Genomic DNA, 26,377 nt, shown 5'->3' with positions numbered 1-26,377 from the left:
AAGGGCTTTGTGACTGGAGTGATTACCGCCCCACAACATTCAGACCAATGAACTTGCTGTATGGCATATGGACTAGAAATAACCGTACATTTCAAAATATGTTATGGAAAGCGGTTGCTGCCCTTCAATATGTCACTGTAGCTAAAAGAGTTGTTCAATGGGTTCACCTTGGAGACCAGGACGCTATGAATGTTTCGGGGACTCAGAAAAATGTTTCAATTATTGCTTGCGTTCCAGATCCATATGCTTTTGTAGCTGGAAATGTTCAACTTATATATGATCAAAAGTATAACTTAAGCTGTCATAACTGCTTCCTAACCAATTGTTTAAACGCATCAATGAATGTTACATCATTTGCTGTTATTAAGCCTTATTCGGTTTTTTATCAAACAAATCAGTGGCTTGTATGTAGACCTCAAAAAACATAAGCTGGACATGACGAGGAATGTGGAGCCAGTTCGATATATAAAATAAAGAAGGGGGAGATGTGGGAGCCCACCAGGCTGCAGGGGATCACGGACAGAGCCCCCACTGTGAAAACGGTGGCGGGACTTGGTTTCTGGTCCCTGGAGCCGGTGGGTATCTTGACATCTTTCGGACCTCCTCCTTCTCAGCCTTGAAGGAAAGAACAAGGTCTTGGCATGTGCATCATGTTCCAAGGAAGTGATAATCTTGAGGACACTGCTATCTGTGGGCAAATGTTCTCAGGATGTGAGAACATCTTGCCCTCTTGATAGCTTTCGGTAATGTACAAACTTTTGTAAAACAGCATTGTTCTCGGGCCACTGTAGTTCTGCATATAAGCCAGCAGTTTCTTGAATAAACTTGCCATTTGCCAGCCAGGAGCACTTGGACCTCTCCATTATTTTAATTAAGTTAAGTCCATCGCCTCACCTCGCGAACACCTTGCTGCCACGGGCGGCGGCAAAGTGCTTCTCAGATAAGATCAAATTCAAGGAGTTCATCATCACCAAGCCCTTATTATATGAAATGTTAAAGGAACTTATCTAAGAAAAAGAAGATGAAAAATATGAACAGTGAAAGGACAGCAAACTCACACTTATCAACAGCCACACCTAAAACAAAAGCAAACCAAGAGGATAGCTAGATTAGGAGCAGAACCATAGAAATGAAGATCACATGGAGCGTTAGCAACAGGGGAGTGGGAGGAGGAGAAGGGGGGAGAAGGTACAGAAAATAGCATAGACAGTAGGTAGAAAATAGGGGGGAGGGCAAGAATAGTGGGGGAAATATAGAATCTAAAGAACTTGAGACACGTGGTCATAAACTAAAGGGGGGGAATGGTGGGTGTGTAGGGTGGAGGAGAATAAAGGGGGGAATAGAACAACAACTGTAATGGTATAATCAATAGAATATATTAAAAAACACTGATAATCACAGAAATGGTTCAGTATGGTTGCAAAATGGGAAGAAGTGAAGGCTATACAAAGTAAAATAAAGGAAAATATACAGGGAACCGATAGTGAAGGGAAGGAAACTGGACTCAAATCAACAGCTTGGAATAAAAGGAAGAAATAAACATTCAATCAGAACAGAATGAAGAAAGAGATATTCAAAAAACTGAGAGGCTGGGGAACCTCTGGAACATCTTGAAACGTTCCAACATCTGAATCATGGGGGTGCTAGAAGGAGAAGAGGAAGAGCAAGAAATTGAAAGCTTATTTGAAAAAATAATAAAGGAAAACTTCCCCAACCTGGCAAAGGAAACAGAATTCTGGGAAGTCCAGGAGCCCAGAGAGTCCCCAAAGAAGCTGGACCCAAGGAAGCACACACCAGGGCACATCATAATTACATTAACCAAGATTAAAGAGGAGATCTTAAAAGCAGTAAGAGAAATGGAGACAATTACCTACAAAGGGATTCCCATCAGACTGTCAGCTGATTTCTCAAAAGAAACCTTGCAGTTAAGAAGGGGTTGGAAAGAAGTATTCCAAGTCATGAAATCCAAAGACCTACATCCAAGATTGCTCTATCCAGCAAAGCTTTCATTTAGAATGGAAAGGCAGATAAAGTGCTTCCCAGATAATGTCAAGTTCAAGGAGTTCATCATCACCAAGCCCTTATTATATGAAATGTTAAAGGGACTTATCTAAGAAAAGGGAGATGATAAAAAATATGAACAGTAAAATGAAAACAAACTCAACAATCAACAACTGAACCTAAAAAAAAAAAAACCCAACTAGGCAAACAACTACAACAGGAACGGAATCACAGAAATGGAGATCACATGAAGGGTTATCAGCGGGGCAGGGGAGGGAAGAGAATCGGGGGGAAGATACAGGGAATAAGTAGCATCAATGGTAGGTACAAAATAGACAGGGGGAGGTTAAGAATAGTATGGGAAATGGAGAAGCCAAAGATCTTATATGTACAATCCATGGACAGGAAGTAAGATGGAGGAATGCTGGTGGGAGGGGTGGTACAAGGCAGAGGGGATTATGGGGGAGAAAGAAAATGGGACAAGTATAATAGCATAATCAATAAAATGTATTTTTAAAAAAAGAATTGCAAAAGTGCTCCAGGGTACTTTTAAAGGCAGGAAAACTGGTTGCCCACCTGAACTATATAATTATTACTTTCACGAGTATTTTAAAAATTTTTGAAGTATAATTATGCAAATATAAGCAACAAAGTACACCAGGTATTTCTAGGGGACTTGCGTGCCCAACAACAGCTATGAGAGCTTAAATTAATTCAGTTCTATAATGGACTGACTTCACCGAAATCATATACTTTGTGAGTCCAGGGCAGAACGCATGGGCAATTAAAATCTCTTGGTTCCTTGTGTAATTCTTGGTTTCATATAGTTTCCTAATAGTGGTGTTATTGGGCCTAGTGTATAGAGAAATTTATAAAAAGTTTCCAAAGCAGACAGAGTATTTTGAGAGGAAAACCTTATTATTTGACCCACAGATCTACATCATTCTGTCCCCTTTTATGCTGTTTGTAAATCTAATATTGCCTAGGAAATCCTAAAGAAGCATGTGATGATGTTTGATATGGAAGTAATTGTCTATACCATAAAAATGAAATGCCAACTATTAGGTGGTTTTGCTAGATTTTGACTTACGCATAGCCTGGGTCTTGACATTCTACCAAATTTTAACAAGTATTTTTTATATGTGTATATATATATACATGTATTTGTGTATATATACTGCAAAATGTATATACATGAAACATTAGTAACAATTATAACACTCACTGTAGTAATGAATATCTTTTACTCTTCATGGAAAAACAGAAAACTTTTTTCCAGGTGCAAGGGAAAGTTAAGTGTAAGCAGGGCATGAACTCTGAAATGACAGGATGCCTGGGCTCTTCACTGGCTAACCCAGAGGTGAAACTCTAAATTTCTATTAAACATTAAAACATTAAACATTTAACATTAAAAATGTTTACAAAATGGAACCCTTGAATGAGCTTGTGAGTAATAAATATGACCAGTCAAAATATTGGATAAAATTGCTTCCAACTGCTGATTTTCCATCTTTGTCTAAACTGAAAACCTACCTGGATCCTCTGAGGAACAAGAGAATGAACAAGCATCCCTACAATGCCTCTGCCTCTTTTTAGGCCAAAGGCTGACACTTAATACAACTGTACTTCCCCTTACCTGATGACTATATTCTTGAAATGAAAATGAATGACACCTTTGAAAGCCAAATAATATTTTAATTATTGTAGGAGAGGTGTTCGCTATAAAGATATTTTTGGCAAATCTTTTTTCTCATAATTGCTTCTTAAAGCTGAACTTAAATATCCTCAGCCTTTTTATTACTATAGTGCAGTGATTTTCAACCCCCGTGCTACAAGAATTTTTAAAACATGGAATACCTGATTCTTTAGTCTGGGACACTGACCTCTTTTCCCTTAGATTGTCAAATGAAAAAAATGACAACAGTCAACAACTGCCATCTGGTGTGACTGCCCTGTGTTGAAACATAAACATATAGGTCATATAATAGAGTTGCATCTTATTTTTCACATCATTGAACATGTTTGTGTCTGACTGGTTAATTGTTGGTACCAGAAATCCTTAGATATATAAATATAGGTACCTGCTTACTTATTCATTTACTTATATTTTTTTAAAGAGGTGGGGGAGAGAAGAAATGATTTGTTGTTCCACTTATTTGTGCTTGACACATGCCCCAACCAGCAACTGAAACCGCGACCTTGGCCCTACCGGGGTTATACTCTAAGCAATTCAGCTACTCAGCCAGGGCAGCACCTGTTTTTCTAAAATGTCCCTTTAGAGCAAGAAGGGTAGATACATACTACTATTACTTTTTTGTGAATCAACCAAAATTATACCTATTTTTTGGTCAAACTGGCAAAGTATATTTTTTGGTGTACTGCTGAATTTTAGTGATTAGTTTATGTGTGCCATGAGATAAACACAGTTGAAAATTGCTGCTGTAGGTGCATTATTATATGCTATGTAACTTGAAGAACTGAAGTGTATTAATTAGACAAATACCATTTGCCTTTGAGAAGTCATTGGAGCAGATAAAAACCCTTTATACCAGGAGGAGAGAAAAATGAATAACAATAGTGCTAATTATACATAATGTAGCTAGAAGATGAGACCTGTTCTCAAATAATAGTGTTAAATATACGGAACAGGTGAGACTTAAAGCCTATGGAAGGCTGTTTAACAGAGTTAATGTTCAAAAGGGCATATGACATACAGCACGACACAATACACACTATTACATTAGTACGAAAATTCTTGCTACTTATTTTCCCCAACTTTTCATCCTTTTCTTTCCAGCAAGCATCTCTTTATTGATTGCAAAGACAAAAAAAATGCTTTATGGTCACCAGAGTCAAATCTTAACTTTTAGTTGCATTAATAATTACAAGCAGCCCTGGCTGGAGTAGCTCAGTGGATTGAGCGTGGGCCTGTGAAGCAGAGGGTCGCTGGTTCGATTCCTAGTCGGGGCACATGCCTGGGTTTCGGGCCAGTTTCCTAGTGGGGGACACATGAGAGGCAACCACACACTGGTGTTTCTCTCCCACTCTTTCTCCTTCCCTTCCCCCCTCTCTAAAAATAAATAAAAAAATATTTAAAAAATAATAATTATAAGCACAAGAGACATATATTACTCAGTTCTGAAATGGCACTCATCTCCTAGACATTACAAGTTGAGTTTTTAAAGTATAGTTAGTAAAACATGAGAGGGTATTTTTGAGAGTTTAAACCTACCAAGACGATACTATCTGAAAAGTTTGAGAACTTAACTTTTCAGACCATACATGTATTCCATTTCCCAATTTTAATATTTAATTTGCTTACCTTTTGAGAATTTGAACAGCAATATTCTCAATATTTAAGTAATACCACATGCTTCAACTTCTAAGTCTAGCAAAGCAGTCACTGACCTGCCAAATGTGATGGAATCAAGGGAAATGTATTGTTTAATTACACACAATAGAATTTATCAATTTTTTTACCATCTTTAAATTAAGACTTCATTTCTTTTTGATAACAGAATTTTATCGCTGGAAAGACCTTGATTTTAGATGACTTCTCGACATATTTTGGCCATAGTTTGTGTGTAATGTGTGCACAGATATTATATCTACACTAACCAAGAGTAGGTGTTATTTAACAAAACTACCTTTTTAAATGCCAGTTTTATCATGCAAATGTCTGAAGAACATATAAAAGTTAGTTATATCTGAAAAAGCTGTGGTAATTATAGACAATAAAATATTACTCAGCTATAAAAAAAGAATGAAATCTCACCATTTGAAACTGTGGATGGACCTAGAAGGTATTATGTTAAATGACATAAGTGAGAGAAACACAAATACCATATGATTTCACTTATATATGGATTCTAAAGAACAAAATAAATGAACAAACAAAATCGAAACAGACTCATATTTACAGAGAACAGACCTATGGTTATAAGAGGGGAAGGGGTTTGAGGGATTGGGGGAAAGGTGAAGGGATTAAGAAGTATAAATTGGTAGTTACAGAATAGTCAGAGGGAGGGGAGCATAAGGGATACAGTCAATAATATTGTAATAACCATGGTGCTAGGTGGGTACTAGAAATATCAGGGGGAGCAGGTGGTGACATGTATGATTGGCCACTCTGAGTGTACATCTACCTGAGTGTAATCTGCAATAGAAAAATGAAAAATTTCTATGAAAAAGTAATTACAGTTATATGTGTCTTAGGGAAAGAAGAGAATTTATACATGTAAAGATTTCCAAGGAGATCTTAGTAGTTTTTGTTCTTTGATCTTTGTTCTGGCTTGAATGGTTTGATAATAGTCACCCAGGAATTGATGATGATGTTTCTCACCCAAGGATATGTTTATTGATTTTCAGAGAGAGAGGAAAGGAGTATGAGAGTCCAACATTGGCTGGTTGCCTCCCATGTATGCCCTGAAGGGGAAGGAAACTGCAATCTAGGTTGCAGGGATTGAATTTGCAACCTTTTGGTGTTTGGGAAGATGCTACAACCAACTAAGCCACCTGGCCACGGCTTAATATGATTTTTCTGTTAAATATACATAAGGTACCAATGTGGTCATTTAGTGTCTCAGGAAAGTGAGAAGATAGGACTAATTGTAGAGAATTCTAATACTGATAATTTGATGTAGTTGTGACTGAACTACTACAATTTTATGACTTGGACAAAAATTAAAGTATGTAAAAAATTTAATCTTTGCATCCTTATCAATTAGCAAAGTGGTCAACAAATATTATAAACTAGCCCTGGCTGGTGTGGCTCAGTGGACTGACTCCCAGCCAACCTGTGAATCAAAAGGTCGCTCCCGCTGGTTTGATTCCCAGTTGGGGCACATGCCTGGGTTGCAGGCCAGGTCCCCAGTTCAGGGCATGTGAGAAGCAACCAATTCATGTATTTCTCACACAGCAATGCTTCCCTTCCTCTCTTCTTCCCTCCCTGCTCTCTAAATGTAAATAAATAAAAAATATTTTTAAAAATATTAGAAACTAAATATTTTTGATTGAATCAATAGAAACAACTTTCTAGTGCTATTCAAAGATAAATTATTGCTTATACTGATACAATACCTTGATCTGAGGTTAACGTTATTTTTCCCATTACAGTATTTACCAATATCTGCACTAAGACTGTTAGCAGTATAAGGTTTGTGTGCGTGATGCTTTGAAAGAAAGGCCAACATTCAATACGTCAGAGATGGAGTAAGAAAGTTCAAGAAGATAGAAGAATACACAAAACCATCTTAAGCAAGCTCAAAATTCAGGGTTCTTAGATATCAAGGGGAAACAGGATGGGTGAGGAGGCAAAGAGGTGGGTAGGGACTATAGATAGCCAGGCTGGGAAAGGGGTCCAAAGACAAGTGGGCAATTTCTAACTCCCTGAATTCCTGGAGGGTCCTTTGACCACCTCTGATCTGCATCCAGTTTTTCAGTCATTATTTTATGCGTATCTCCCCACCTGTGCTGACTGAAGGTGTCCTCAAATCTCAAGCAGAATTCCTCTACTTCAGCAATTTTCAACCTTTTTCATCTCATGACACACATAAACTAATTACAAAAATTCTGTGATACAGCAAAAAATATACAGGGTCCACAGAAGTAATGCCTGTTTGAGTGTGGGTGGTAGAGTAATAATATGGGTATAGTAATTTATAGTTTTAATTTGAACATTCACCTAAAATGTCATATGGTGTGATATTGTTACAGAATTACATGCTTATGATTATGTAATAAAAGATTTTGTAATAAAAAGGGGCCTTATTTGTGCTGGATCCTGTATTTATTGCTGATCTGACTAAAAAAAAGGGTATAGTTTTGATTCAATCACACCGATGGAAAAGAGATCAGCGTCCCTGATTAGATTCTCAAATATCCAGCGTTTTAAAAATTCTTGCTGGCACACTGATTGAAAACCTTGAAATCGCAGCTCTACTTAATTACACATCTATAGCAGGAGCTATTAGCCTGAAGGCCAGAGAGAGGAAACATTTCACTCTGTCACAAAGCTTTCAGTGAAACTCATAAATGGAAAGATTTTTAATGTAAGGTTTAGCCAAAAACAGATCTCACAGTTTATGCCCTGAAGAGGGAAAGGAGTAACTCAAGCTCTTGAGAGCTCACTTTTTGGGCAAGGGGAAGCTTTTCAAATTTCCTGGAAGGAATGAGACATAAATATCACAGACTTTAGTTTTAAATGGATAGGTGAATTCCACAGATTTTCCTTTTTGTCAAGAAATTTAACATTGGAGTTTATGTTTTCAATTTTGGGACACAATGAACCTCTCCTGAAAAAATACAGAAGGAAGAAAATAAGGAATTGCATAGACACATTCAAGCTCTTTTCTTGGATTACTCTATTAACGCCTTTTGGATAGTCAAATCCTGTCCTTTTTCCTGAGGGGAAAATTCTGGCATTTTTGTTGGCTTTGAGTTATTTTTCAAAAAATGTTTGATTACTATTTGTGAGTTTGGAAAGTAAAACCTTTGGTCACATTCTACTGTGATAGGAAGGGCTATCCTACAAATAATTCTCTGCAAGCAAACAGGGAATCCCTTAAAAAGAATTTGAAAATTTGTTTCAACATATGAGGGTAATTTTGGATTTCTTGATTTGTTATGTGGCTTTCATGCAGATCTAAAAATTCAAGAAATGTAATTAATTAACTGAAGAAATAATGAGCTACGATTTTAGGCCCTTTTCAGAAATTTGACTTTACTGATTTCTTACTAATCTAAGTTTTCCTTCTCTTAAAATTTAAGCATACATATAATGATCTAAAGATATAAAAACCTAAAGCATAGCTTAAATGATTAAACACTAAAGGTTCAAAGGGAAAAGGCTTAATAATGTCTTTGTAATGTGAATGGTAAACATACCAATTATAGGCTAGATGTGCTGTGATGGACAGCCATGTTTAAAACGAAGGGAATCTAAAGCAGAGAAGCCATCCTCCTTTGGTGAGTCAGACAGAGCATTAGTAATTTAAGGAGGAACTCTTGGTGGAAACAAATGGAAAGGCTTTCTTTTATCAATGGGAAGCCATTGGGAGGGGGAATATGGTTTCCCAATATTCACCAAAGAAACTTAGATAATGATTAAAATGAAATCAGTTTAAGTCACATTATAACCCTGTGTATTACTGTTAACAACGAGCAAGCTGGTCAAAACAGAAAACACCGTTTTGCCTTCCTTCAATTGCAAAGCATATAGTAATCGTCCACCCCTTTTACAGCTTTGTAAAATCTCCAGACCCTAAGCTTTCCTCTCAACTGCCCATTCCCAAGGTTATCAGTGCCTCGCATATAGCCGGCAACAAATGTTGGGTGACTTGAATTGAGTTGGCAAGCAAATCTTAAATTACTGTCCCGGGGTGACGATCAGAGGCTCAGAATAAAGAAAACCTAATAATTTCCACTGGAGCCCAACACTACCTTTTATTGTCCCCATCATGACTGGGACCGAGATTTGCGGGTGACTAGGACCCTCGCGAGGCTACAATGCTTCCGCTTTGGTAGTCATCTTCTTCCCCTAACACTTAAACAATACCTTGGCCTGCTGCCAAACTTTGAGCAGCCAGGCACTAGGGCTGTTTATGACCGAGAACGGGTACTGCGAGAGGCTGGGGCTGCTCTAAGTGCTAGGAACCGTCCAGAGAAGGAGAAGAGGCCAAACCTTTAAAATGCTCCCTTCCTCCGCCTCCTCCCTTTTGTCCCAGACACCAAAACAAACGAGCTGATACACGTGTCCCTATGACTCTTGTTTACTATCAAGACTGCGCTGTTCACGCACCTCTGGGATATGTAGTCCAACCGGTTCCTCTGGCTTGCGGTTTCCCAGAAGCAGAAACAAGGCTGAGACTACGAACCCACAATCCATTTCGGGGGCAAAGTTTGGCGTGGGTCCCTAGTGCCTCGGCAGTAATCCAATCCGAAGCGTTTATTTTAGTGACTGATATGCTGCCTTCTCCAATAAACACAGCACAAAAGTCAACACAAGCCCGCCCCTCGAGACGGACCTCGGTATCACCCAATGGGAAAGGAAAAGGATCGAATGGCAGTTCTTCAGGCCAATGAGAGTGAAAGAGCTGGCAGGAGGCTCAACCCCCAGGGGGTTGAGGGGAGGGGGAAGACGAAGCTTGAAAGACTTGGTAATGGCGACGGGTTTGGTAAGTAGGAAAGTTTCGGTTGAAGAGTAAGAGCGGAGACGGGAGCAGTAATGCGCACCGGGGAGGCCGGCCTCAGTGAGAGACGGGGTACGCGAGCTGCTGGTGGTGTTGTCGCGGCCAAGACCGCCCGCGCCGGTGCTACCCGCACTCCGCGGCGGGTTTGTTGTCTTTTAGTTCGGGAAGGGGTGGGGGTGGGGAAGGGAGGGGCAGGATCCCGAAGGGAACGGAGAGCCCGGCGAGGCCGGGTCCGCGCTCCTTGTCCTTGAAAGGGTTCCCCCACGAAGGGGGCAGTTAACCGTCCGGTAGCCGCCCGCTGCGAACCCACTGGACCAGCGCCCCGCGCAAGCTCACCTGGCCTTCGCGGCAGCGCGGCTCCAGGGGGGCGCGGGTGGGGGCGGGGAGGAGTAGGCGAGGACTAAGTTGTGAACCACGTTCCCTGTGGGTGGCCCGACCTGGTGCGGTGACTGGGGTGGTTCTGGGCCAGGGAAAGGACGCAGGCGGCGCCGGGGCTGTCCAGGAAAGTTTGACTTCCAACTTCCACCGCATGTAGGTGGAGGGTCTGAGGTTGGCCCGCGGTGGGACACCAGCCAGGGATGGGGGACCCGAGTGAGGCGCTGCCTCATTCGGGTCCCAGAAGGGCTCGAGCCGAGTTAAGGAGCTCGCGGAGCCGCTGGGCCCCCGGGCTCATTGTTACGCAGTTCGAATGAATGGACTCCGAGGCGCCTGCGCGGTGGGGCTGAGCAGAGGGGAAAAACAAGCCTAGAGTCCAGGCTGCGGTCACATGATGGGGGGAGGGGAGGGGAACGCGATGAATGGCGAAAGAGGGTGGGGGATGGACTTGGCAAGAAGTTGCGGGCCCTGCCTCTGTGACCGAGAGCCGAGTCTTGGCAGGCGTTTTCAGTCTCCGCCTTCCAACCTTTGCTGCCGCCTTAGGCAGATTAAAACAAAAAGGAATCCAGGCGAAGTCGACTGCGGGGTCCCGGGTTTTGGCTTGTTTAAACGCTTCGTACTGTCTAGGGGATTTTGCTCGCTTCTGTGCCTCCTTAGGAAGTTTCCAACAAGAATCGTTTTTAAAAGGAGCGCTGACAGCAGGACAGTACTCAATAGTTTTTAGCTCAGGATGTGACCGATGCCATAAAACAGAAGGGTAAAAGGGAGTGATATGTATTAGGAAGTGTTGGACCATAATAAGACTTCCATCTAAGTACCCGTAACAGATAACTCCGAACAGTGATTTTTGAAATTAAACTTTTGAGAATTAGAATTATAACATTTGTGAATACTTTTCTGTTTACCTATTGATAATCTACCTTTGTAATGTGTTCCTAGAACTTTTGGTCTTAGCTTACTTTTTTCAATTTGCTTTTAAAGTCTTTTGCTTTAACTTTACTGAGAGTGTTAGGATCTTCTGTTCTATTTCCTTGATTAAAGTACCCAGTTTTGTTGGGTTGGCAATATTTAGCACGTTTTAAGGAAATTTAAATTATATGCAAAAAAATTAAATTTACTCTTAAGTTTTTGAGTACTTTATGCTTTTGAGGAAGCCACTTTACAGCAAAATACTGCTGTTTGTTCTAACTTGACATATTAGATATAGAACGAACATTTGATTTCGCATTCTAGTCCATTTTATGTAGTTTTGCAAACCGAATTACCTCCCCGNCCCCCCCCCCCCCCCCCCCCCCCCCGGAAAACCCATCCCCGCTTGTTCACTTCTCAAACTTTGTTCACTTCTACATAAGTTAGGTAAAAGGTTACCTTCTCCCAAGATTTTACTGCTCATCTGCCTCCACAATCTTCCATGCTTCAAAGTGCCTACTTCTCAGACTTCAAACATGGACTTTAAGGAATGGTCTCCTCCACTGTGTTTTCATTTTGGGGGGTTCTTGTCCCTATCCAAGTGCTCAGTGGAGGCGGTATATGGTCTGGGCTTAATGAATTAATAAACTGCCAGGCCTTGAAGATTTCCTGGAGGGAGAATTTCAAGCTGGTGTTTTGTACTCTGGTTGAAATGAAAATACTGTATTTTTTTTCTTGTCAAAAATTATGTTACTACCATGTTAATGAGAGAGTGCCGGGTATTTTGCATGTATTTTAAATATGAAAGTGAATATTTACTTAGAAGGAAAATATAAATCACAATAAACAAAATTTAAAGCTGACCTATACATCACAAAATTCAGAAAAAATAACTGCTTGACACATGGATAATACATTCCTTCATATTTTGGTCTGCACTTAATTTGTTTTTAAATCATAATTTATTATCATTTTCCATAGAAAATAGAAAAATTTTCTGGTAATTTTTTTTCTCTGGTAATAAAAGGTAATTTTCTGTTGAAACAGATAGTTAACAAATTTCTTTAAAATTTTTTCAATTTTATTTATTTACTTTAGAGAGAGGGGAAGAGAGGGAGAGAAGCATCAGTTGGCCGCCTCTCACACACCCGAAAATGGGGACTTGACCTGCAACCCAGGCATGCACCCAGACCGGGAACCAAACTGGCGATCCCCCTTGGCTCACAGGCCCGAGCTCAATCCACTGAGCTACACCAGCCAGGGCAGTTATAAATTTTTAAAAATTACTCAGGAAAAGTTAAATAGCTTAGAAAGAGTTGTTATAGGTCATGTAGAATTTTTAGAATTTTAGTTTAGGAAAACAAATTTCATGTGTGAATTTTAGATTTCAAGTTTTTCCTACAGTGACTCATCTTGAATAGTGTTCGAATTGATAGCCTTCTTTTATTTTTTTAAAAGATTTTATTTATTTAACGTTAGAGAGGGGGAAGGGAGAGAGAAAGAGAGGGAGAGAAACATCAATGTATGGTTGCCTCTCACATGCCGCCTTACTGGGGACCTGGCCTGCAACCCAGGCATGTGCCCTAGAGTGGAAATCGAACCGGCAGCCTTTTGGTTCATAGGCCCGCACTCAATCCACTGAGACACACCAGCCAGGGCAAGATAGCTCTCTTTTAAACAGGTTGTACTTGACTTGTTGTAGGTGATGTATTGTGGGTTTTCTATCATCTTCATCAATATTAGCATTTTGTCAGATCAGCTCAGATCAGCTCAGAATTGATAAGAATTTGTGTAGATGTGATTTTGCACTGTCCAGCAAAGGCAAGGAGAGTTTGCCTTCTGGTCTGGGCAGTAGTGACTGGTGCCAGAGGGTTTTGGAATCAGGTAATCATGTGGGATGTAGTATTTTTTATACCTGCAGTAGTTGTGCTAGGTAGACAGGTACTGGTCCCATTTACAAATAAGAAAACTGAAGCATAGAGGTTAAATTCTCCAGTCCTGTAGGTAACAATATTCTCCTACAAGAATACCACCTCTTGCTGGGGGGTGTGTGTGGGGGTCACCAGCACAATGGCAAACAAGTTGTTGAAACATTTCTTTGAAATCTTTTGTTAGACGTTTCATGGAAAACAATTCTGGAAGAACTGCATTAAGGTCCCCAACTAATTTTGATGTAGAAAGTTGCATTTAATACAGTTTATTATGGGGGTTCATTTTAGCTTAGAATTATGTAATCCATTTTTAAATACATCAGTTCTCACGCTAGAGATGTAAATTCATTGCAGATTACCTTCTCTTCACTCTTTGCTCACAAAAAATTTGAGTTTGATATACAGTCCTTCAGAATTAGGGGAGAACATAAGAGGAACTTCTTTCTGTGAAATTTATAGTAAGGGTGGAAAGCGAAGGATTTGGGGAAGATTAGGCACTTGGAAATAGTCTAACTTATGTTGGTCTATACCTTTTGTCATTTTTCTCATTTCTTTTCAAAAAGAAAATGGTCCCATTCAGTTGGCAGAATCCTGTTTTCCTCATCCATAATGATACTTTGTTCACAGAGGTGTTGTGAGGCTGTACAAGATTAAACAAACTATTATGCGGAAATGGTCTGCGTGGAATAGGAGGGCATTTAGAAAAACCTATTTACTTCTCTTTCATTCACCGAAACTGAGTTATTTCTGGCCCCCCCCTTAGTCTCTTGTTTAAGATGTTGTGACTCTCTACTTCTGAAAGAATGCTAAACAAAAGCAATAGAGTCTGCCAATGAAAATTTGTAATACTGAACATCACATTTCAAAATACAGCTGGAGAATGTCACTATTCCCTTTTGAGAATCGGTGATCTAGTGAAGAGATGACATATATACTTATATATGAATCCTGTTAACCGAAGTAGAATACAAAAATATGAATGAACAGTGGGTTTAGGTCTACCAGGAAGTATCTGAAAGAGGAACTTGTTTATCAGAATGAATGTGTAATTGGTGTAATGTATGGTGAAGTGGAGTATTTTTGAATAACAACTCTTCTGGTACTCCTTTAATGTTTTCGGGGGCCTTGTTTCCCCCAAATAGTTTGACAAAAAAAATGAGAGCCAAAAACTTAGTTTGTAGATGGGTTCGAATTTTGCTTTCATGTATTTAATTCTCACACAAGCCCTATGAATACATAGAGTTACTGTGAGGCTGAGGTTAAGTGTCTTTTCACTAAGTCTGGGCTTCCATTTACTGTATGAAGTTTTCAGTTGCATTATCTCAAGACCAGTGTTTGATAACCAGCAACAATAAGGTACAGAAACACATAGAACTCAAGTTCAGCAAGTAATTATTTGGTTCCTTTTATTATTTATAGGTGGCTCTTTTGAAATTAAATTTCTTTTTTACTTCATTTGAGGAATATTGTGATGGGATATTGGTAGATAACTAAGGCTAGGTGCTGAAGAAATGATAGTTGTAAGGAAGTATTAGTGTATATAAATGGTGAATGGTAGACATTGCAAGGACCTGTTAATAGAAAAAAATGTAGATGGGAAGAAAGTCAGAGAGCAATACAGAGTGGAGCATTTAACATTAAATGGAGCATCAATATTAAGCATTTAACATGTTTTCATTTTTTGATTAGCTGGGTTGGGGTACTTTTAATGACTTCTGGCAGCAATATATTTCATATATTTTGAAGAGAAAGCTATGTTTTCAGACTTTCTTTATTTCCTATTGGCCCAGAACTTTTTTAAAAATGAGATTTGGAGTACAGCCTGAGAAATCAGGAAATCCTCCTGCTTCTCTCACCTGTGTTAAATAACCGGTTTGATAATATTCAAAGGCAAGAGTGTAAAAGGTATTATTTTCATAACAAATTTTAGTTGGTGGACTTCCCTGACAAATTATTTCATTGTGTTAACCTGTGTTATTTTTGTCTTTGTGATAACATTGTGGTCTTGAAAGTAGATTTGCTATTTATTAGCTAAATCTCCCTTGATTAGCATTCTTTTTTTTTTTTAAGAAATAATAGCCTAGTCAGAAGAACAGGTGTCTTTTTATTATATCTAGGCCCCAAATTCTCATTAAGAAGACATGAACATTTTTATTTTCATGAGAAGTATGGTATATGACCATTTTAATAAACTCATCTTAAATGTTCTTTACAGAATGTAATTTTAAGAGTGTTAAACTTGTTTACTCTCATAAGATGAAAAATAGAATAATCTTTTAGTCTTTCTGTATTTGAGGAAAGTTAATTTTCTTTTAAATTTGAAGATAAAAGCTAAAAAAGGTTTGTTGTCCTCAATATTGGGGTCTGAAAGAGATGCTTGATTAAAACTGCTATTATTCTTTAGAAGAAAGGACTTTTATAAATTCAAGATAATGATCCTTTGGGATTGGATATAATTTAGTTCTTAATACATGGATGGTAGGCCACGATATCAGGGAGTCATCCTGGTGGAAAGGATTTGATTGGGATGCAAATAGGAGGGTGTAGTTAAAAGTACAACATTGTGATGTCTCTGATTGATTTTATACTTACATAATCTTCAGATCACATGATTTGACATTTTTTCCTTATTTTTGTTTTAAAGTCGGAGCACCATAACATGGTGTGGGAAGTGAAGACAAACCAGATGCCCAATGCAGTACAGAAACTCCTGCTGGTAATGGACAAGAGAACTTCAGGAATGAATGACTCATTGGAGTTGCTGCAGTGTAATGAAAATTTGCCATCCTCTCCTGGCTATAACTCCTGTGATGAACACATGGAGCTCGGTAAACAAAATTAAAAACTACTTAGGAATCTCACTGAAATTCAGATAATTTTCATATGTGGCCTACCTTGAACTGCTAAAGAGTATGTGAAGTTTTGTACATTAGTTTTCAATGTTGTCTTGTTAATTGCTTATAAAACTATTACTTAAAACCAACATAAATTTGAACTATTTAAGGTTATCATACTCATTTACAAATTATTATACTCACCTGACTTACAAAGATTGAGCTGTTAAACACCTTAGCAGAACCCTGCTGTGTGACTTTTCAAAAGGTGTTTGAAACATCCTAGTGAGCTCAGTAAATTATCCCTTGCCACTCTTCATGTCTGGTTTGTTAGTGGACCCTAGAAACTTGAGGGTCTGCTGTTTGTGGTTATCACTGTTGCTGAGCCTACTCCAAAGATACGTGACCTGTAGAGATGTGCAGGGTTGTTGATACACGATTTTGAATTCTTTTGCTTTGAGATGTTGAAGAATAAACAGCTAATGAGTAACCTTGGCTTGCTGCCCAGCTTGTCAGTTAGGCTTCCCCCCTCTTTGATGTGTAGTTTTCCTAACGTTTATAAATACCCTGAGATATGATTATCTTTATTTTACAGAGATGAAATAGAGGAGATCAAATTATATGCAGCAGTACTGTGTGGGAATTTGGAGATTCTGAAAATCTTGGGACATACACCTGTTTGAATGCCAGAAGTTTGCTCAGCCCTAATAATTCATTGAGTAGTAGTTATTCTTGAGCAGAGACACCATTTTAATGACATCATTGATCTTCCACCATCACGTTTTAGTTTTCAGGAGGAAATCAGGAACTTAGGACCTGGGAGTGTGGGGGCTCAAAAGTTTATACCATCCAAAATGACTTAAGTTAAAAGCAGTTAATTTCCTGTACTTGAAAGACAAGTGAGCTCTTTATAGTAGTGGGGGGAAAAAAGAAATGATGGTAAAAGAAAGATTTTGGCAATGAGGGAAGAGGCTTTAGCAGAATTACAGGGTGGAGGTATGTCATATTGGTATGACATTTTGGTTGCTCAATGAAGGGAGTGGTATGTTTTACTCAGTTTTGTGAATGGATATCCCGAATCAGTATTTCTAAACAAGAGATGTTAGTTTTAGTAGGCTCTTTTGAAATATTTGCCTGAATGAGGAGTTAAGTGTAAGTCCATTTACAGTGACCAGAAGAGTTTCTTGACATATATTGAAGGGAACCAAGGATCTGTAATGTGTGTAACTGTGTGTTTTTTTAAGAGTTTTAAGGCCTGCAAGATGCTTTCTCTTCATGTATTTTTTTCTCAGTATTTTAGAATTTAATTTTATGGACTTCCTTATAGTGTTCATAGCCTTGGTGTGTACATGAGTGGTACATGGGAAGTACTTCTAGTCTTCTCTCTTGAGTAAAAGTCTATCATGAAATACCTATCAGGAACACATTTACAGGAAAAAATATTTCTGAATTCAGAATTTCTCAGTAAAGAAATAACTTGTTGTATATAAAGTTGAATATGGAGTACCTAAAAATTTATGTGATTTTTATCTTATCTTTGAAAATTGTTTGTTTCATTGCAGTAATCTTGTATAACAGGTTAGTAAAAGTATGTGAAATGATACGTGCATGTATGCACACAGAATGCCTTTTTCCTCATTAATATGTTCATATAAAAATGTCTCAGTAGTATATGGATTACTCCTCAGGAAAGCATAAAAAACCTGGGGGAAAAATTAGGAAATACAAACCTTGTTTTTCCGGTTTGTGAATAGTTTGTGATAATTACATGGTTTAGGTAGTGAAGGTACTACAATATTTACATTTGTTGAATTCACTTTTCTACTAAGCTTGTTTACCCTTAATGTACTAGGTGTCACTTTTTAAAATTGGAGCTTGTTTCATACAAAAAAAATTTTTAATTTATACTTTTTCTGTTACAAAAGTACTTAGCTAAATTTGAAGATTTATCTTCCAACTATAATTACAGTATTGCTCTGTTTCAGTAATTTCCTTTTTATAATTTTGAGTGTGTTTTTGCAGATGACCTTCCCGAACTTCAGGCTGTTCAAAGTGATTCTACCCAATCTGCCATATACCAGCTAAGTTCAGATGTTTCACATCAAGAATATCCAAGACCATCTTGGAACCAAAATACCTCAGACATATCAGAAAATACTTACCGTGAAAATGAGGTGGATTGGCTAACAGAATTAGCAAATATCGCCACCAGCCCACAAAGTCCACTCATGCAGTGCTCATTTTACAACAGGTAAGAAAACTGTACATTTTTGAAAACTTCTATCATTACAAATAGCTATTAATTTTTTCTAGTTTTAAAAGTAATGCTATTAACTATTTAATGAATGGCTTACTTAAATTGGGGTTGAAGTAAAGTTATCAGAATTAAGCTTTCTGTAATGGTCAAAGACCTATTTCGCTCAATAACATGATTTCATACTCTGAGAATTAGATGAAAGGGATCTGAAAACAGCAGAGTGAAGAATATTTGTAAGTATTTCAAAGTCACTAGAAAATATATCAGACCAAAAAATATTTTATTGTTACTGTATTTCTACCTATTGAAATAAAAGTTGTATTTGTATAAAGAACTGTGATTATAATAAATATATTTTAAAACTGTACCAACCATAAAGTTTAGTTCTTCTTTTGTCTAGGTTTATTTTCTTCTAGTGTACGTGACCTTATGGTACTTACCTGTGTACTAATACTAAAATTTGCATATCTTAAAATTGTCAACTTAAAAAAGTTAGACTCCCATTGGTGAAAACCACTGTTTCATACACACCAACTAGGGTTTAACAAAATGAGTTGTGCTATGAAATTACGGCAGCTTTCAAACAATACTTCTAGAGAGACCTAGGATAATATTTCATTAACTATTCTTAAAATCATAAAATTATTTATGTAAAAAGACACAGATAAATATGATAGTAGGGGGGAGAAATGCCCAGATTTGCACTCATGGGGTGGATAGATCATAATTTCATACTAGGTGGTATAGAAATAATTCAATTTTGGTAAGTGCTCTTTTAAGTGAGTATAATTCTTTGCTAAAGAATAATTTTTTTAGGTGTGAAAACTGATTTTCTTACAACCCATTAATTCTGCTGCTTTTATTCATCAGGATATGGTTTTCATTAGAGCAAATTAATTCATTTTACTTAACTTCAGTTTAATTCCATGAAAATTTCCACAGGACAGAAAAACTTGCCTTTTAGAGTATTCCTTTACAGTCCCAGTTTTTTATTATAGTCTTAATAGTAAAAAAGCTAAAAATTATTTTACATTAAAAAAAAATGATTTCCCTCCAAGATGGAGGCATAGGTAGGCACATTGTGCCTCCTTGCACAACCAAAATAAGGACAACAATAATTTAGAAACAAGATAACAACCAGAATTGACAGAAAATTGCACTGTATGAAAGTCGGACAACCAAGGAGTTAAAATAGACACATTCATCCAAACAGGTAGGCGGGGTGGAGTCGGGCGGCAGAGTGGAGAGGGGTTGCAGCACAAGAAGCAGTGACACCGGGCGCACAAGGCACCCTTGGTGTGTAAGATGGCAGTGGGCAGACGCTGGTTGCCCAAGCAGCAGTGAAAGATCCCAGGCACAGGGTGGCAATGGGCAGACCCAGCGAGGGGGCAAGTGTGAAGTGAGGCCCCGGCTGGCTGACTAGGTGGTCCTACAGTCACATGCATAAAACTGGGGAGCAAGACAAACTGAGCAACCCTGGGTCTCAGTACCGAGAAATAAAGCCTCAAAACACCAGTTGAGAACACCTGTGGGGATTGATGCACAGGGAGACTCCCAGCCTCACATGAGAGTTTGTTGGAGAGACCCACAGGGTCCTAGAACATGCACAAGCCCAGCCACCCAGGAACCAGCACCAAAAGGGCCCAGTTTGCTTGGGGAAAATGTCAGTAAGGACTGAGGTCTGACAGAGCTGTATAAGCACCATTGTTCCCTCTTGGACCCCCCCCGCNCCCCTGGCCCCCCCCCCCCCCCCCCCCCCCCCACACACACACATGCAGCCTCACAACCCAGTAACTGGGTTACCCGGCCCTGGTGAACACCTGAGGCTCTGCCCCTTATACATAACAGGCACGTCAAGACCAAAAAAAAGGCCCAAACGGAAGAACAGATCAAAGCTCTAGAAATAATACAACTAAGCAATGAAGAGGTAGCCAAACTGTCAGATGCATAGTTCAAAGCACTGATGATCAGGATGCTCACAGAATTGGTTGAATTTGGCAGCAAATTAGATGAAAAAATGAGGGCTACACTAAGTGAAATGAAGCAAAATGCAGAGGGAACCAATAGTGATGGAAAGGAAACTGAGACTCCAATGGAGTGGACCAGAAGGAAGAAAGAAACAGCCAAACAAAAGAATGAAGAAACAATTCAAAAAAATGAGAGGCTTGGGAACCTCCAGGATATCTTTAAACATTCCAACATCCAAATTATAGGGATATCAGAAGAAGAAGAGGAAGAGCAAGAAGTGGAAAAGTTATTTGAACAAATAATCAAGGAGAACTTCCCCAATCTGGAAAAGGAAATAGACTTCCAGGAAGTCCAGGAAGCTCAGAGAGTCCCAAAGAAGTTGGATCCAAGGAGGAACAAACCAAGGCACATCATAATTACATTGGCCAAGATTAAAATGAAGGAGAGAATAAGTCCTAGAAGCAGCAAGAGATAAGGGGACAGTCACCTACAAAGGAGTTCCCATCAGACTCAGCGGATTTCTCAAAAGAGACCTTACAGGCAAGAAGGGGCTGGAAAGAAGTATTCCAAGTCATGAAATCCAAAGACCTACATCCAAGATTGCTCTATCCAGCAAAGCTTTCATTTAGAATGGAAGGGCAGATAAAGTGCTTCTCAGGTAAGGTCAAATTCAAGGAGTTCATCATCACCAAGCCCTTATTATATGAAATGTTAAAGGGACTTCTCTAGGAAAAGATAAAAAACATGTATAGTAAAATGACAGCAAACTCTAATTATTAACTGCCACACCTAAAACAAAACAAGCAAACAGCTAGAACAGGAAAGGAACCACAGACATGGAGATCACATAGAGGGTTAGCAACAGGGGAGAGGGAGAGGGGGAAAAGGTACAGAGAATAAGTAGCATGAATGATAGGTAGAAAATAGGGAGAGGACAAGAATAGTATGGGAAATGTAGAAGCTAAAGAACTTATGACACATGGACGTGAACTAAAGGGTGTGGGAGGGCGTGCAGGGTGAAGAATGAAGCGGGGGAAATGGGACAGCTGTAATAGCATAATCAAAATATATTAAAAAACAAAGAAACGGCACATTAAAATACTAGCACTGGGATTTTCAGTGACTAATTTTCTTTCAGATAACATTACTTTCCGCAAAGAAAATGTTTACTTTTACAGTTTAAAAATAACAATGTTACTAAACTTAAAACAAACAAACAAAAAACGCCTTTGCTGGTGTGGCTCAGTGGATTGAGTGCTGGCGTGCTTAACCAAAGGGTCCCTGGTTCCATTCCCAATGTAGGGGGCATGCCTGGGGTGCAGACCTGGTCCCCAGTAGAGGGCGTGTGAGAGGCAACCGTACATTGATGTTTTTCTCCCTTTCTCCTTCCCTTCCCCTCTCAAAAAATAAACCAGTAAAATCTTTAAAAATCTCCACTACCACCACAACCCTTATTTTACTATTGGGCTTTCTTTTTCCCCCTTTTTAGCTCACAGATAATACTTCCTGTTTTTCACCACAAATAGACTCATGATGATTAATAATATAGTTCATGGAAAGTTGGGTAAACCCTTCAGAAGAAAAGCAATATAAATAAAACTGTAAATAAAGGAGCATCTCTCTGAGGATGTAAATTTATTCTCTGTAGTATTTTCTGTGCTTCCCTTCTTAGGGAACGAGACTAAGTCACGCTCTGCTACCTTGTTTGCTTTCTAATACTATCAGTAGCTGTTCATGCAGCCTCTTGTAAACCTATTTAATTACTGAGCTTTGGATGACCGAAGTGGTAACTGTACAGTACCAAGGGGTTGAGGACAGGTAAAATTTATATTATCCCTGCATAGATAGAGGGATGAAGAGACCAATGGTATTAGTGTTTTAGGTGTGCTTAGCATGTTAATTTTTGTAGAACATGCAGGCCGCTATACATTTTGGAACATTGCATTGTTCTCTTAAATGGTTAAATAGAAGAACTGATAAAACTCATTCATTTTATTAATGATGAGGGGTAGGAATGAGTTTTTAGTAGTTTGACCATTCTCTAATACTTCATAAAGTTCTAAATGCATAATAAAAGGAAGAAATTACTCAAAGTTAAAACATTCAGTAGTTGTATTTTGAAATCTAAAATTGACTGAGGAATATGCTAAAATGCATTGAAATTGGTGGGGTTTTTATTTAAGAACTGATATGTACATCAAAACAGTATAGTTTTATAGATATTTAAAAATAATTTCTGCAAAGGTATAGTGAAAAAAGGTTAATGAGGATAAAATTAAAATTGGGAGGCAAATAAAATTTGTCAGGAACAGGGAAAATTGAAAAGGGACATGTCCCTCCTCCCCTTTTTAAAAAGAGGCTTAATACAGACATATGTAAACTTTTTCTGTTAAGGACCAAATTTCTGTTTGGCATTTCAGAGAATTGTTCTGATTTGGGACCTTCAGACAGATCTACCCCCTAGTCTTAACTCGCTGCTGCTTTCCAGACTCCCATATCAGTACACATTACTGGACATCCTTTAGAGGCTTGCTTCTTACTGTTACCCCTTCTGTGAATAGCAGCTGATCTGTTTGTGAAGGAAGGATTTTAGTATGTTCTTGGAAACATAAGCATTCTAAGGAGAGTACTGCCTAGTAAAGAGACTTCTGAGGGAAAAACTGGGGAAGGGGTTATTTCTGAAAAGTGACCTGGCGGAAAATAATTAGCCCTTGTGTATAGATGCTTTTCAACAACTTTGTATTGGAAAACAGTGTCCAGTTATGGTTGGTAAATAAGAGTTACGTGTTGGTTGTGTTAAGCATAGATTCATTCATATTAAGACTTAAAACTGCCTCAATAGAAAAAAGAAATGGATGGGGAGCATTTATATGTACTTGTTAATATAAAAATAAATGAGTAAGTGAAATAGTAGTTTGGAGTTTAAAGTACATTGTCAAGTATTGAAAAAACTTGAGTGAGAAGAGTTTGGGTAAGAAGTTAAGGAACAACATATTATAAATGCAATCTTGATGTCTTTACTAGTGTTTTCCATAGTATCTTATATGTGATAACATTGGCATTTTGAATATAAATTTTTTTCATCAAAAAGAAAGATCTACTTTAAGTACCCACACTTTATGGTTAAAACTGCCTCCTTATTTTAGATCATCTCCTGTACACATCATAGCTACTAGCAAAAGTTTACATTCCTATGCACGCCCTCCACCTGTGTCCTCTTCTTCTAAGAGTGAGCCCGCCTTCCCTCCCCACTGGAAGGAGGAAACACCAGTCAGACATGAAAGGGTGAGTTTATTCATGAGATTAAACTTTTATAAAGATTGCACAACAGTTGTAATATATTAACTTTCCCTGTTTAAAAATGTCTCTTGAAGTGCATACAGATGGGAAATAGTATATCTCATTGTTCTGCTAGTGATCTGGATTTGATTCTATGTACAGCTCTATTAACTGTTAGGAAAGTTTGTTACAAGTGGGAATATATAATTAAACTTTGAAAAACTTCAGTTTTGAAGGTGTATTTTTTCTTAAGGTTATAGTGATTAAGTTATACCCTACTAAGAAGAGGCTGAAAGCTTGAGACAGAGACCAATAGTAACAAGCTGTGCTTTAAAATGAAGTTTATAATGTTACTCTTCACAGGCAAATAGTGAGTCAGAATCAGGCATTTTCTGCATGTCCTCCCTCTCCGATGATGATGATTTGGGATGGTGCAATTCCTGGCCTTCAACTGCCTGGCACTGTTTTTTGAAAGGTGAAAAGAAAAACCAAACTTGACTTTGTTTATTGCTTACTTGTCTAGAGCACTATCACACCTAATACTTCTTTTTTTTTGTTTTTTTTTGTTTTTTTCCTTTAGGCACACGTCTGTGCTTTCATAAGGGGAGCAATACGGAATGGCAGGATGTGGAAGATTTTGCTAGAGCTGAAGGCTGTGATAATGAGGAGGATCTCCAAATGGGCACTCAAAAGGTTGATTCAAAATTCCTTAAAACAAAATTTTTTTAATGAAATGTAAGGTTTATGGTTATCATACAAGACCTCCATTTATTACCTATTTATTCTGTTACCTCTAATATTCTATTCATTTTATCCTCCACTTACTTTCCTATTTAAATGGTGTCTTACATTTTAGGTAGTGGTTTTGTGACTACTTATTGTTGCTTAGCCTGATGGAGAGGCTTTAGGTTTACCTTTATAAATAGGCTTTCTTAGGTGGCGAAAACAAAACTTACTAAAAATAAATGAATAAATAAATGAACCAAAACCTTACCTTTGATAATCTATAAAGTAGTTAATTCCCCTGCGGATGATTGAGTTGATTATATTGTTACTTTTTAATTTATTTTTTGTTTATTTATTTATTTTAGAGAGAGGGGAAGGCAGGGAGAAGGGGAGAGAAACAACAGTGTGTGGTAGCCTCTTGCACACCCCCTACAGGGGACTTGGCCCGCAACCCAGCACGTGCCCCAAGTGGAAATCAAACCTACGACCCTTTGCTTTGTAGGCTGGCGCTCAATCCACTGAGCCACACCGGTCAGGGCTTAAATTACTTTTTAATTGACTCCATAAAAACACTGACATTTTCTTTTGTTTTTTTTCCCTGAAGTTTTTTATTTTATCGAGTTATAGTGCATATACCATAGCATTCACCATTTTAAAGTGTACAATTCATTGCTTTTTAGTACATTACAATAATGTAACCATCACAAGTGTCTAATTACAAAATGTTTTCATCACCTCAAAAACAAACTAATAACTTCTTGTTAATGACTGAATATTCTGTGGATGTACTAGATTTATTTATTCATCAGCTAAAAGACATTTGGGTGGTTTTCACTCTTAGGCTGTTAGGAATAATGCTGCTATGAACCTTCCTATACTAACTTCTGTGTGAACATATGTTTTCATTTCTCTTGTTACGTACTTAGGAGTGGGATTACTGGGTCATACAGTAATTCCATGTTTAACATTGTGAGGAACTTCCAAAAAGTTTTCCATGGTGAATATTTCCATTTTACATTTCATACCAGTAATATATGAACGTTCTAATATCTTGACATCCTCATCTACCCTCACCTTTTATTTCAGTCAGAAACCATCTTGGTGTGTAGAAGTGGCATCTCCTTATTGGACTTGAATTTCCCTAATGACTGATGATGAGCATGTTTTCATATGCTTGTATCAACTTTAGAGAAATGTCTGTGTTCAGATCAATTCCCCATTTGCAAATTGGGTTGTCTTTATTGAGTTGTAAGTGTCCTTTAGATATTCTGAAAAGTACACATTATCAGATAGGAGATTCGCAAATATTTTCTCACATTCTGTGGGTTGTATTTTCACTTTCTTTTTTTAAAAATATATTTTATTGATTATACCATTACAGTTGTCCTCCTATCCCCCCTTTCATTCTCCTCCACCCTGCACACCCCCTCCCCCACCATTCCCCCCCTTTAGTTTATGACTACGTGTCTCAAGTTCATTAGATTCTATATTTCCCCTACTTTTCTTGCCCTCTCCCCTATCTATTTTCTACCTGCTGTCTATGCTATTTTCTGTACCTTCTCTCCCCTTCTCCTCCTCCCACTCCCCTGTTGCTAACCCTCTTTGTGATCTCCATTTCTATGGTTCCGCTCCTGATCTAGCTGTCCTCTTGGTTTGCTTTTGTTTGAGGTGTGGCTGTTAACAACTGTGAGTTTGCTGTCCTTTCACTATTCATATTTTTAATCATCTTTTTCTTAGAGAAGTCCTTTTAACATTTCATGTAATAAGGGCTTGGTGATGATGAACTCCTTGAATTTGACCTTACCTGAGAAGCACTTTATCTGCCCTTCCATTCTAAATGAAAGCTTTGCTGGATAGAGCAATCTTGGATGTAGGTCTTTGGATTTCATGACTTGGAATACTTCTTTC

At 38.3% G+C, this 26,377-nt stretch overlaps 1 protein-coding gene across 2 annotated transcripts in view; it reads left to right on the top strand.

The window, feature by feature from the left end:
* Positions 1-10,090: 10,090 nt before the first annotated feature.
* Positions 10,091-26,377, top strand: part of HBP1 (HMG-box transcription factor 1) — a 32,839-nt gene continuing 16,552 nt past the window's right edge. Inside the window, exons 1-6 of one of the 2 annotated variants that reach the window (XM_037065861.1) lie at positions 10,091-10,175; positions 16,050-16,233; positions 18,262-18,490; positions 23,611-23,749; positions 24,107-24,218; positions 24,324-24,436. In XM_037065861.1, coding sequence (XP_036921756.1) covers positions 10,161-10,175; positions 16,050-16,233; positions 18,262-18,490; positions 23,611-23,749; positions 24,107-24,218; positions 24,324-24,436 — 792 coding nt within the window. In that variant the 5' untranslated portion in view covers positions 10,091-10,160. Of the gene's footprint in view, positions 10,176-10,243; positions 10,263-16,049; positions 16,234-18,261; positions 18,491-23,610; positions 23,750-24,106; positions 24,219-24,323; positions 24,437-26,377 lie in introns of those variants that run through there. The other variant, XM_037065862.1, reaches the window with a different exon arrangement.

The sequence above is a fragment of the Sturnira hondurensis genome, unplaced genomic scaffold (genome assembly GCF_014824575.4).
Source record: "Sturnira hondurensis isolate 20B ecotype Veracruz unplaced genomic scaffold, ASM1482457v3 Scaffold0016273, whole genome shotgun sequence".
NCBI lineage: Eukaryota > Metazoa > Chordata > Mammalia > Chiroptera > Phyllostomidae > Sturnira > Sturnira hondurensis.
This window is presented reverse-complemented; position numbering and strand designations above follow the sequence as displayed.